The 14039-nt window shown below is 47.7% G+C and overlaps 1 protein-coding gene across 8 annotated transcripts in view; it reads right to left on the bottom strand.

Annotated features, from left to right (window-relative positions):
* FRMD4B (FERM domain containing 4B) overlaps window positions 1-14039 on the bottom strand; it is a 113800-nt gene that overhangs the window by 51323 nt on the left and 48438 nt on the right. For all 8 annotated transcript variants that reach the window (XM_067003399.1, XM_067003400.1, XM_067003402.1 and 5 more), the window contains exons 2-5: window positions 6658-6723; window positions 5991-6085; window positions 3926-4018; window positions 636-720 (exon numbers count right to left, since the gene is read on the bottom strand). In XM_067003399.1, the coding sequence (XP_066859500.1) occupies window positions 636-720; window positions 3926-4018; window positions 5991-6085; window positions 6658-6723 (339 nt within the window). The remainder of the gene's footprint in view (window positions 1-635; window positions 721-3925; window positions 4019-5990; window positions 6086-6657; window positions 6724-14039) is intronic.

Here is a 14039-nt window from a genome sequence, read left to right as displayed (position 1 = left end):
CAACGTCGCCATTAACTGCTTTTTGTGTAAGCTTTCTGATCCTACCATAAAATAATGAACATTGGATACAGAATGAGAGTTCTCTAAAATAAGAAACGTATTAAAGGTGAAAACTTTGGCCTGCTATGCTGAGCTTCAACGTAACACTAAATGATTGTTTTCCAAGAAAAGGTTGTAAGAACAGAGTGACCCTTGGACTAACTTAAGCACGATCAGCAATTAAGGTATGAAATCACGAAACTAGGAACCAGAGCATAGGATCTTCCTCACTTTCCTCCTTAAACATTTACTACGCAGCATGTAGAGGGATATGTCACTCTGAGACAGAGCCTACCTGCAAAGCTACAACCCGGATTTCAAACAACTTAAAAGCTTTCAAGCATTTGAGACATTTCGGTGTGGTGAGCACACAGCAGGGTTGTGAAAACACGACCAAGAAGCCATCATTATCCTCATCCATTTGCTTGAAGCATCAGTGTTTAAGTGGAGGAGGAGAGAAAGCATGCTGAGATTTTAATGTCAGTAAGATCTAGAAATAGGATGTCGCTCTCAGCAAGTCTGCAGAACCATCCAAGTGGTGTGGGGAGCAATAAAAGGGGGATGCACAAGGAGCTCCAAAGGATGCTGAGCCTTACCTTGTGCACACAGGACTTGGCGTTCAGGAAGAACAGCTCTACCGTCGTTTTGTCCTTGAGAAAGGAAATGCTTTCAATGTAGAACCTGACAAAAAAAAAAAAAAAGAGCAAAGTTACTTTCTTGAATAGGTTTCATCTTCCTCCCAAATCATTTGATTTCCTCAGCATTATGTTCTCCAGCAATAAAAAGGTACAGAGGAACTACAAGCTACTGCACTTCATTTCCTGCCTATTAGGAGGGAACAGGCAGAAAATTGTGGGTCAACAGCATGAAGGGAACAAAAAACTCCTTTTGTTCAATGCATCACAGATAGCTGATGACTTCTAATCTCATCTGCAAATCCTGTCGAGGTTTAAAGCAGCAAACCCCAGTCTTCCTATGCAGACAAAACCACAGAAATGGAAAAGGTAACTTACAGCTGTGTGTTACGGGTTGGGGAAACAGCCTCATGCTGTGCTGGAGGAGAGAGGTCAGTGGCGGCCCCACAGGGGCTCACCCAGCATCACCTTTAGCATTGCCCCAAGGGGCAAGCAAACAGCCCACGAGGAAAGCTTCGGGGCTGGCTGCAGCCCGTCAGGCACATCAACCTGGCGATGACCCCCAGGAGCTGTTAGGGTACAACCTATACCTGGGGTACAAGCATACCTGGAAGCCCAGAGCTTGCTACTCTTCTCTATTTCTTCACCCAGGCAACATCCTAAGCAAACCACCTAGCAATGGAAAGCCAGCACCCCACAAAGCAGTAGCTGATCCCACTGCAACCCACCGGCCTCCGACATTTGAGCAAAACTTGCCACCAGAACAGATTTATGGTATACAGCCCGCACACAAACAAGCGACGTGATGCAGAGGCACTACCAAATAAAGCAGTTCCATTACTGGTTACTCTGGCCCAGCCAAGGTTGGCGGATGTGTCCTGATTTGTTACACAGCTACGCCAAACATGATGCACGCAGCTGGCACTCTGCAAGCCACGCACAACTTGTCTGCACACCTCTGACTCACTCAGGGCATCAAACTAAACCAAGCGGCGCTGAGACACACTGAGATGCAGAGAAAACACGGCTCTAATTTGAGGAGCACAGAACTGCCAAGTCGGTTTAAAGAGACAAATTTGTGGGAACATTGTCCTGTCAATCCTCCTTTAGCTTTTTTTTAAATCCTTTTAGGATTTAAAAGCAGAATGCCTGTGCTTCATTATCAACAGCCAGCTCATGACAGATTGGATCCAGACTCTCCCACATGATACTAGAAGCAGGTACACTTCTTTTTTCAGCCAAAGAGCCGGGGCAACCACCACCGCCCCAGCAGCACAGACCCCAGCAAGGCTTCTCAGCTTCCAGCCTTTGATACGGGAGGCCAGGAGGGCTAATGCAGACCACGCAGCCTGCCACGCTCAGAGACGACCCCTTGCACAGCCCCACCGTGCTCCTGAGGCTCCTTGCAGCCTCCTGCTCTGGCCACCCTCTGCTGGTCCTTGCCCGATGTGCTGCCAGACCAGCGCTTGGAGGCAAGCACCTTCCTTAACCTGCTAAGCCTCCCTCAACCCTGCTGAAAAGGGAATTTTCCTCAGCTAGCGGCCTGCTTTGCACCTGCAGTTTCTTTCAACCAAGACCACCGGACATAGCTTACTGTTACGTCTTACCAGACGCGTGCTGGTGCTCGCTGCCCATCACCTCCTCACTGCCTGTCCCTCCCATCCCCGCTGTGCTTCTCCATCGCAGCCTCCAACTGTGCACTTCAGCTGCTCTCATGGGAGTTTGACTAAAGAATAGACTATGACGAGGCAAATGTGCTCACACGAGATAAGCGCCTGAGCCAACCACCCAAGGCCTGTGCCACTGAGCAAAGGCCTGGAGTCACTTATGCAAAGAGGTGACAAAACACAGTGCTGCACATTTTGAAGCGGCGTTTCTGCTGGAATATCTATTTTTTAACCATAAGGTAGTTTTTACATTGCTAATTCTTTCTGTATCTTCCTCCTGCTCTGCACAGGCTTCCTGCTCACTGCCCTCTTCCTTGACCCCTAATTGCTTCTTTTGGATCTCATGACCCTGGAGCAGTTAGGCTTAAAATTAGGTTTACAAGTTGATCTTCCCAAGCCCGCTCTTCACACATCAACTCTTGCCCAGGTCTCTCCCCACCGTGCCCTGCAGAGGAACATCTTGCAATGGAGAGGACAAAAATGGACGTCACAAGGCAACGACATCAACTCCAGCCACAGAACTGCCAGGAGGTGACAGCTCAGGTGTGAAGTCATGGCAGCCCCCAGTGGGTAGGAGGCACAGAAAGGACCATGTCCAGTCATATATTTTAGCCCCGTAGGTCTTCAAACAGCAAATACTTTGAAAAGCCCAACAACCCTTTTTAAATGTGGTGTTTTTTTTTTTTTCTCCCCCTTTCTGTTAAAAGTAAGGAAGGGGGGAGGAAGAAAAGCTCTGAACTCCATCACAAATAAGCACATATTCAACAAAAACAAAGTGCCACTTGTTGGAACCGTTCTCTCTGTGTCTAGAGTGCAGAGGACGTGGCAGGGCAATGGTGCCAACTGACCAAACTGCACAACAGGCTCTGCTTTGGAAGTGCTTCAGGCAATTAAGCACACAAGGCATAAATCTTGATACGAAAAGTGAATGAGGTCAGTCTGCTCTCATTTTCCTCACAGACTAAGGAAAACAAAAATATAAACTCCAACAACATTAAGAATATGACGCTTGGTCTTTTCTGCCAGCACAGCTCTGTCTGTTACAGGCCCGAAAAAAACACATCCTAACCAGCAGAGCTTTGCCAGCGAAAGCCCTAAAGTAATGCAATTACTTTGGCCAAAATCATCCCTTTGCCAGGGATTTTATTCTCTCCTGGGGACTGGCTGAAGCTGTGTGAGCAAAGAAGCCATCAGCAATCCCTTTCAAGTACTGACAAACCTTAAGTAAACATAAGAACATGAAAAAGTGTGATTGTTTAAACAAACTGCATCAAAATTTAGCACTATTAAAGACAGGTCAGACAAAAAAAAAAAAAAGATTAAAAAGGGGGGGCCATTTAAACAAACAAAAAGCAAGGAACAATGGGCTGGTAACAGTTTAAAAAGTAGCAGGTTCCAAACTACCTGATTTCATAGCTGAACACAAAAGAAAGCAGCACTTACCTAGGACTTAGTCACCCTTTAAAAATAACGTATCGGTTTGACATTTATTTCCTATAACAGTAATCCATTCCTTTAAACAAAAACCGCTGGAGATAAGTGAACCAAGTGGGTACTGTTTTCGCTGTGGAAACAATTACTCACCTAACAGCAAAATACAAAGTTGCTGGACCTGGTTTCTTGGGCAAGTCATGATCCAGGACTCTGTGGTCCAGCTGCAGCCAGACGCTCTGACCTCTGCAGAAACAGATTGAGGGGATGGTTACAACCAGGCAGGGAAATGTGGAAATGTGGTCTTTCCAGTACACATGTTTACTCCAAGCACTACTTTAAAAAAGTGCAAAATTCAGCTCCGAAGCAGGCAAACACTTCAAATTCTTTCCTCTTTCCCTAACTTCAGATGTTGACATAATTCACTTGTGAACATTACAAAACACTCTTTACAGTTGTATTTTCAGTTGTAGCACAAAAGCCATAGCGTGGCATCCAGAAAAAAAAAGAAGCGGACCCTTCTGTGCTATAAATGGGGCGGCTTCCATTGACGTCTCGTGCGTAGCAGGGGGACCTGATCTGTAGCAAAGGGTGGCAGTTTGCATGCCTCCAAAACTGGCCTCTTCAACTTGGAAAAAAAAAAATTGAAAACAAGCAAAATAAAAAAATATATATTTTTAAAGATTAATAAAAAAAAATAAATCCCCCAAGCCCCAGTAACTTCCCTCATGACCCTGAGGCCTCAGGGCGGCCCAAGAGCTTGCTGCTGCCCCAAAGTGTTGGGTCCACCCAGCCACGGAGCATGGGTGCCCTCCAGAGGCCACACGCTCATTCCAAGCACCCAGCCCCAGCCCTGCGCACCACCCAAGGGAGCCTCTGGAGTCCCACGGGTGGTTTCGGGGAAGCCAACAGCTCTTAGCTAATCCACGAGCAGCACTTTAAGGGAGCTCGCCGCGAGGGAGCGCCAGCAACCAAAAACCTCCAGCAGAACTTTGTGGCTGCTCTCGAAAAAGCCACGTGTGAACAGCAAGTGGTCTGAAGGCATTTATAGGAGAGCTGGAAGAAGGTGTCTTCAGCTGAAAGGACAAGGATGTGGCAAAAATACTCAAGATGAGAGCAACTTAATAACATACTGCCACAGTAGGGGGTCCAGAGGCGAGTGGCTGCTACCACCCCTGTAAGCGCCAGCAGCCAGTGCTTCAGGGTGGCCCCAACCTCAGCTCAGCGTGGTCTGTAGGTAGAGGCTCCCATCAAAAACACCGTAAAAGTGGCAGCAGAGAGAGCAACAGGGACTGGTATTATTCTCGTCGGACGAGAAAAGGTTTATTTAGGGGCTGTATTTATGCACAACTCTGTTTCTCCCTCTATCTTACGTGGTTTTGCTCCCATGCAAAAGGGAGCCGTCAGGTAACACCGCTGAAGACACCAGCCCTTGGGGAGCTGACACCCTGCTGGGCCGCACCCCGCACACCTGGGAAAGCATTTCAGGGCAATTCTGAGAGATCCGTCTAAACAACGGCTGAGATTTCCATCAACCCAGCTGGCTCCGGCAGCAGAAGCAGGTTTCTGGCTGCAGCACCGTGCCCACCCCAGGCAGCCACCACGGAAGCTGTCAGGGAGTGCGGCGCTCACACCGCGGCAGCACGGCTCAGGAAGGGAGGGCTGGGCATTTAAAACATCTGCTGCTTTTGCAGCTCTTTTTGGCAGTCTGCAGAATAGGTTGGATATCTGAAAGCAATAGGCAAGCAAAAGGAAAGGTTTTTTACAGGAAGCCTACCTTCATATTTCACAGTTAAGGACACTTGGGTTCAAACAACTCATTGATAATACATTGAGACTAACGTGGAAAGCAATACAAGCTATTTGTTTCGAAAATAAATCCAAATCCTTTTTGTTATTATTAAAAGTGCAGAGTGGGGGAGTTGGGGGTGTTCACATGGGAAATTATTTCTGAATCAGTTTTTTCATCTCGTAAGATGAACGTGAAAAGTGAAAGTGTCAGGAAGGGATTTTACACGAATTTTCCATTTTATGCCAGCAAGATATTTTCCAAATATTTTTCTGTTTGGTACCTTCCTCTTTCATCACAGCGCAAGAAAAAGGGAGGAAAATCTTTCTTCAGAAAGTTATTTTCCATCACACTGAGCTGCCACAGTGTCTGGGATAGGCTTCACTTTGCAATAAACCACAGCTCTTTAAAATGAATTAGCATACTTACGTATCATCTATAAAAGTTATCCCGAAATATTCCTTTTCTTTCAGGTTGAAGTGCGAGGCCACTAGATCCAGTAACTCGCGAGACAAAAGCTTGGGCTGTTGAAAGATTCAAGACCATTTTATTCATTTCAGTTCAGACCTTTCATTTAAATAATCTCTGCAAACACTGACACAACTGCAGACAGCATGTTGAAAGCATGCCCATTAATTCCACTTCTATTAGTTGCTAGATCTAGTAAGAGATGCGACGTCTTTCTTCAAATAACACTTACAGCTCAGCCCTGAGTGGCACTCCCAAAAAAAAAGGCAGGGAAGTCTGGCCACTAGTGCAAAAAAAACACATTATTTTTAACCAATTAAAGGACAAATTAGGAGCACACTGAGGAAGGTGACAAAGCATTTATAGAGGTCTGGGTGACTTAGCAGCTTAAATCTCCACTTTAACAACCAAACTGGTGGGACTTCAGGGCCCCAACACAACTTTTTCAGTGGAACTTCTGCATGGCTTAAGACTTCACTGATGGTCACCGTTTCGGTGACACTCCCAGCTCCCCGCAGTGGCACAGTTACATGGGGCACTGTCAGAGCAGAATAATTAGAGCAGAATAAAAATTGGTCTGCCCAGGGCCTGGTCGCGCTACCAGTGCCCGAACCAGAGGGGTCTTTACCTGAACCAGCAGCTCCAAGTTCCTGTCATCGAGGAGATGCACCTGGCAGTGCCGGCCCTCTGTCATCTGCAAAGACAGCAACACAGCACCGTCAGGACCACGAGGATCTGTGACTTCACTGCTTTGCGCAGGGCCACGTGAGGCTAGGACAGCACACGACGAGCCTGTAATCAGCGCTGATCAGCGAACCAACGCCGTGCCGGAGCTCAGCGACCTTCTGTGAGGACTTTCTGCTCCGGTGACAACTGGAGATGACCAAGGACTGAAGAAACCTCCATCCATCCAACCCTGCAGATGGGTCGGTCAGTCTGAATTTGGTCTGCTGACCGGGACCTGCTGACCAGGACCTGGTCTCCAAATTCAATGGAGTCTCCACTGGCACATTATTGCTCTCCCTTAGATAACTTCTCATGAGAATTAGAAGCTGCTGCTTCCAAAGGATGCTTCCATACGTGCGTGTACAGGTCAAGAGAGATGCTTGAACTGCATTAAGAACAGGACGAGATGTGCAGCCCCTGCTGTTATGTCTGGACTGCTTTGGTTCCCACTTTGTGTCACATTTATCCATTGCAATCAACATCTCTCTCCTCTTCACAGGAGAATTCAGAAATAGCTGCACATTATTATGCCCTTTTAATATCTACCCTTTGAAATATAATACATTTCCACAAAGGCTTTTACATTATTCAAACTCTGTTCTAATTATGGGCTCCGGCCAGTGCAGGCAAAGGACCAGCTGCATGGCGCCGGGGGTGAGAGCTGCTAGAGGAAACCTGGCTTTTGTATTTCTTCTCACAGCCTCGGAGTGACTCGTGTTCCTGACAGCACCAGCTCCTCGCAGACTGTAAATCCTGAGCTCTGAGCAGAGGCTGAGGATTGCTCACACAGGGGCTCCCCAGGGGATTAGGCAGCAAGACGCAGCGGTTCCTTCTCTGTGATGGTGACGAGGACAGAGCTCTGCTGCAGGAGCCAGCCCCAGGCTGCTGCACACCCAAAACTTGTAAAGACTTAAAAATCAATGAAAATAAAGCCTTCCCTCACCCAATTCCAGTACAATTGAAGAGATTTCCCCTCTCCCCGGCACTGGCCCATTTCAATGCGCTGCTGCATGCAGCAAGGGCTGCAGCACGCAGCCTCTGCTGTAACCAGCCAGCCCCTCTCAACCATAAGAAGGCTGAATTAACAAAGGTTTATTGTTTGAACTAATTGAGCTCATTTTGAGCAAAACCCATGAGGGAGCCTCTTCCCGAGCAGCACTACAAAAAGACTGGAGATGAACGTCTGCAGGCACAGCTTCGTCTTGTGTGGGGAAATTGAGAGAGTTTACTGGTGTCAGTACCACAGGTGCTCCTTACTAAAAAATTACTAAAAAAATAGGGATAGACATATCCCTACAGACATATCCCCCAACAGACATTACTAAAAAATAGGGATATATTTACAGATAACATCGCATTGCTCACCAAAACAGCAATACTCGTAAAAGGACCATTAACAGAGCAAGTCTAAATGGAGAAAATATTTCTCTTTGACTTTCTTGTTCTGCTGTCAGTGTGAATTCACACAGGAGGGCCAGATGAAGAGTGACCTCAGGCAGCGTGTGCATGCAGGGGTGCAGACCAGAGGCTGCACCACCACGGAGACACCAGCGACAGTCCAATATGAACCACGGCTGCATCGCTGCAAGGGAACACTCCCAGCTTCCTCCTCCGGGGTTTGGAAACAAAATTGCAGCGTCCCCATGCTGGCTCCCCGTGTGTGCTCCATGCGATTTATCCGCTTGCTGCACACGCTGTCTGATGCCCTTCAATCCATTACGATCCCATCACGGGTCCATTTGTTACCTAGAGCTGCAGGTTTGCCACTGCACGTGCATAAAGGAGCCGCACGCTACCATCAGTTAATCATTTCATCAGCGCACCCTTCAAGGTGGTGCACGTTTCTGGCTCTGACATACTGTTACCAATCTGCCCCTGTTGTGAAGTGTCAGATCCAATAGTGTTTTTAAATCATTCCCCATCTGTTGCTCTGAGATTGCAAAAGGGTTGCCATTATTTAACTGCTAGCTGCTTTAGCTTTTTACCCAGCGAAATCACATTAATCACTTCTGACTGTTTTAATTGCCTCAGTTGTCTATTGTTAAGTGAAAAAAGGTTTCTATTATAGCAAACACATACACAAAGCCTTATGCTGAGGGGAGAGGAAGGTTGCTGGCGAGATTAAAACATAAAAGAAATACCAGCCACAACCTGTGCTCCTCCTATTCAGCCACCCAAGGTGATCACAATGTACCTTAAAAGTAATTAAACCTCACAACGCCCCTGACGATACGCAAGATATAATTATCCCTGGTTTTATTGATGAGTAAATGTAAGGACACAGCTTAAGAGTCTGATTTTCAGAAGGGCTGAATATTCACAACTCTGCTCAGAGGGTGCTCGAGCTCCCCCATGGCAGCCGCTTCTACACTTTCCCTCTGTGGGGAAGCCTGCTGGAGGGGGCACCCCAGCTCTCCCCACTGCAGATGCTTTTCTCAATGGAAAACCACCACCTAAATCAGTTTTCCAGTGGATCAGCAAGCTGAACCGACCCATGTTGCTGCTAGCTCCAAGGCAAAGGAGAGGAGAGAGCAGGGAGCTCTAGAGGAAAGTGAAGCCCCTTTTAGCAGTGGCCCACATCGTATTTGTAACGCAAAATCACACGCTTACCACGGGACCAGTTTTAAAACAAAATAGTACGTAGTATTCAAAGTCATCGTGGTAGTCTGCATGTAAAAACAAGCCCTAATTTTCTTCCAGCAGCCAATTAAAAAAACATGAAAAACCTCCAACTAATCCAACTCCTGAAATCTCCTGAATCAGTGACTAATGTTTAATACCTGGGACTCCGGGAATCTCATCTTAAAAGAACTCACACAGCTGCTTCCCAGACTGCTGGAAAGCTAAATCACAGAATCAAGGAACATCCTGAGTTGGAAGGGACCCACAAGGATCATCAGTCCAACTCCTGGCTCTGCACAGGACCACCCAAAAACCAGACCATGTCTGAGAGCGGTGCCCAAACGCCTCGAACTCACAGCTCTGTGCCATGACCACGTCCCTGGGCAGCCTGTCCCAGTGCCCGACCACCTCTGGGTGCAGAACCTTTCCCTAACCCCCAGCCTGACCCTCCCCTGTCCCAGCTCCATGCCGTTCCCTCGGGCCCTGTCGCTGTCCCCAGAGAGCAGAGCTCAGCGCCTGCCCCTCCGCTCCCCTCGTGAGGGAGCTGCAGGCCGCCATGAGGCCTCCCCTCGGCCTGCTCTGCTCTGGGCCAAACAAAACCCAGGGACCTCAGCACTCCCACATGCCTTGCCCTCCAGACACCTCACCATCTTCGTAGCCCTCCTTTGGACGCTCTCAAATAGTTTTATTTGTCCAGGTCAGCACACCTGACGGCTGGGTGCCTGCTAAGGTGTCTTCACCAGGGCGACAAGGCAGAGCATCAGAGCAGCACAACGTGGGCACTCCCCACATCGCACCAGAGCCCTGTCGAGGAGCACAGATCTGGTGGGGTGACCGCCAGCTTTGCTTGCAGGCTTCAAATCTTAAGCAGGGTTAACTAGGGAAGGCCAAACATCAACCCTCAGGCGCCTCTTGCAGTCCCAAGGCTTTAGCAACCATGGTTCCCGCAGATGTGCAAGAGCTTGCTCCAAAAATCCCCACCCCATTCCCAATGGGGCAAAGTGCACTTCTCCTGCTTACTCTGTACTTACAGCCACAACTGGAAACAAATCACTCCCAGCCACCATCAGGGAGCAACACAAACCCATCCTGCATGAGGAATCTCACCCGCGTGAGAGGTCGCTTCCAAGAGGCAGCTCCCCCCTCACACATTTTCCGAGCTTTGTTCATACGGGGGGCAGAACAGAAAGCTTCAGGAGGCTATTGCAGCTGCGAGACCAGCTCAGAAGCACAGCACAGACACAGGTATCAGTGGTCTGGTCCTCTCCTGGAGCCTGAAGAAAAACTGGGGAGCTTCATAAGAAGCATCACGCCACCATAGTATCACAGGATGTGAAGGATTTTAGCTCTGGAAGGGTGCCTTCAGCTCAGCAAACAGACACCCTGAGCTCCTGGAACCGAAGGACTTGTTTTTAACTCCCCCAGTGACACGGGTGTGATTTATTTCTCTGCAGCACGTCCGTCTGCCTGGCCAGCTCCCTTGGGCTCTGGAGGAGCCTGTACCTGGTCCCCAGCTCTCCGGGTGCAGGGCTCCTCCTTGCCCGAGACCCAGTGCCCTGGAAGCCCCTCACAGACACGTTTTCATCTTTAATTCAGAGCGCCTCGCTAATCTGAACAATATAATTGATTTTCTATTTAGCTGGACCAATCAATCATGAGATGAGCCCAGCTGTCTGGCTCAGTTAAGGGGCAGCACAAGCACTCTTGAGATATATATAGACTCACATCTGTGTTTTCAGCTTATTCTCATTGATTTTGCATTGTCTGGGCAAATGAACAATTTTGTTATATTTTTGCAACAAGCACCCACGTTAGTCTTTTTAGAAGTTATTTTTAAAAGGCTGCTAATATTTAAGCTATTATGTAGTACAGAAAGAAGCAGCATAACATTCATTAAGCATCCCCGTACCATCTCATCCTCAATAGGAAATTAGCAGAGCGATGGAACGCAAACATTGTTTTTGCCGATGTAATGGCAAAACCATCCTGAGATACGGGGCTGCTGGATTCTTATTGTTTCCTAAAGTCACCCAAGTAAGCAACATAAAACTGAAAAAAAAAAAAAAAAAAAAAAAAAGGAAAGGAAAGGAATGGAATGGGAAGGAGAATAAAAACCCTGTCTGATGCAGTATTACTGCATGAGTATTACTGCAATTCTGCAGCCCCCCCTAACATAGAGGCAGATAGTAGCACTGGGCTTCCACCAAAAAGCTGATTTATTTAAATGAATATAACGAAAGAGAAGAAACAATTCTCAGGATCTATGGTTTATTCCAGATCTAAGGGTCTCAGGAGCAATGGGTTAAAATATTCAGAAAGATTTCATCTAGCCAGTTGTTCTTACAAAGTGAGAGGAAAATGTTTTGTTTTGCATTTTTAGGTTTATATTACTTTAATACTGTTCACTGAACAGCATTCAGTAAAAAGAAGAAAAACACATTTTTTCCTCCACCGCACTTGTGACAAAAACTAAGACAAATTCTCCAAGTAAAGTCATGGAAGCAAGATTTTCCGAGATGTCAGTCCTTTAAAAAGGGAAAAAAAAAGTAAGGCAGAGAGAAAAAGCCTATGTCTTGGCTACTTAAACCAATTCACTGTAATATCCTGAGCCTGAATGTTTATTTGGGGAAAAAAAACACTCAGGATATTTACGCTACTTCTCTTCAGCAGTAACATCCTCCGTAGCTGAAGCCAGTTGTTACTTCCAACATTTTTAGACATTCATCTGTGTCATCACACTCAGAAACAAAAATAAGAAAAAAGTAATTATGGTGTAAACAGGAAATCTCCAAAAAAAAAACCCTTAGGCCAAAAAAAAAAAAAAAACTGACAGAATACCAGCTCCTGAAGCAGGACTTAAACCCCTCTTCCCTTCCTCATGATAAATCCCCGTGCTCGGGCAGGGCTGTCACTGAGCACCTGGAAAATACCCGGGTGTGACAGACAGCAGGGCTTTGCTCCGCGCTGCACAGAGCTGTAAGCTCCTCACAGGGCAGCCACATGGAATTAAACTTTGCTGCCTGAGCGAATAGAGAAATGCTATGAATTTATATGTAAAGAAAACCCCACTGCTGATCCACAGATGAGAAGAGGGGGCCGTTTCCACCCAACAATCGTCCTGCACACAAAGGCTTCAGCATCGGTTCTCCAAGAAATCACACCGGTGTGTTAGAGCACAGCTTGCAAAAACTGGATCCCTCATTCCTGGAACAGGCACGGCCTTCAGAGCAGCTCAAGCGGTCCAGGAACTAAAGGAAATCTTACGGGATAGCAAAAAGCAAGAACTATTTCCCCTCGACTCACGAGATGCCACCCCTTCAGCACACAGACCCAACCTCCCCCAGGTTGGGGGCATGGGGGCCCCCAAAATCCCCACCACTTTTTTTTTTACTGGTGCCGGATGCAGCAGCACTGCTTCACAGGTGCGTGAGCCCAGACAAGAACAAGCCCCGCACTTAGAGGATTTCGTCCCCAAATCCCTACCTGAGCTGCAGTTAGCCAGCTATAACGCCATGCCAGTAATTTCCTGTACAGGAATTTTTGCCAAATCTTTCTTCTGTAACTCTTAAGGCTGTAACAGATTTCAAAGCTTGCTATTGAAGCCCCTACGCTGACCTCAGGTTTTCATCAGGATTTAGGGTTTTTTTTTGTGCTTTTTTTCCTCTCCTTCAGCCATGAAGGCATTTTTGAGCAGATCCTCAGCTGCCTTAAATCAGCATTGCTTCTCTGACTCGGATACAGCCGGCTTATGTCTGGGCTGCAGACACACACTGCCTGGGAAAAGTAGGAAATAAGATGCACGAATGTATTGCCATATAGAGCTGCCCTAGCCAGGCACATCCCAGGAAAATAAAAGCAAAGGGCTGTCCCTCTGGAAGGAAGGGGCCTGTGCGCTGCTGAGGGGGAAAGCAGGGAAGAAGTTGTAAGTTGTAATGCTTTATAAATGACCTCAGAGTTTCCTAGGGTGTTCACTGGGAAAGCAAAACCTTACCGTGGTCCAGCGCTCAGGTTCACACGAAGCTTTCAGGAAAAAACAGAGAAATAACAAACAAGAGTTTGGTTTTATACCAGCATTCCTATGGAAACTTTGTAAAGGATCCAGAGAGGTCTCCCAAAATGCCTGGACACGTGCCTCTCGCCGGCCTTTCTGCAGGCCATGGGTGTGGGTAGGGGTGGAAAAGCACCCTGAGGTGTGGGTCTGGGAAGTGACACACACCCTGCCTCGCTGCTGCCCCTCTAACCAGGCAGGGTTTGGGGCTGAACACGCAGGTCTCCTCCCAGCCTGATCCCTTTGAAGGGCGCAGTTTCCGCAGCCATGCGGGGAGCAGCACGCACCTCCAGACACGCCACCTCCCCTGTCCCGTCTCCAGGCCATAACGAGGCCTTTGGCTGAAGTCCTGGCTCCAGGGCAGGCGCTGAACTTTGGTGTTAACTTTAACAGGGCCAGCATTTTGCCTTAAATCATTTGTTATCTTGCTATTAACCTTAACAGAAGCCAGGATCTGCTTAACGTTAAGTAGCTGGCAACACACTGAGGTGGCTGGCCACGTCTTTCACCCTTCGTGCTGCAAGCAAGACACCTCAGGACACATCCCATGCTGCCAGCATGGCTCCAGTGCTGCCTCCATCCTCTCCACGGGCTGCAGACCTCCCTGTGCTCCT

The sequence above is a fragment of the Anser cygnoides genome, chromosome 10 (assembly GCF_040182565.1).
Source record: "Anser cygnoides isolate HZ-2024a breed goose chromosome 10, Taihu_goose_T2T_genome, whole genome shotgun sequence".
Lineage (NCBI taxonomy): Eukaryota > Metazoa > Chordata > Aves > Anseriformes > Anatidae > Anser > Anser cygnoides.
The sequence above is the reverse complement of the archived record's forward strand: the minus strand, read 5'-3'. Positions and strand labels throughout refer to the sequence as shown.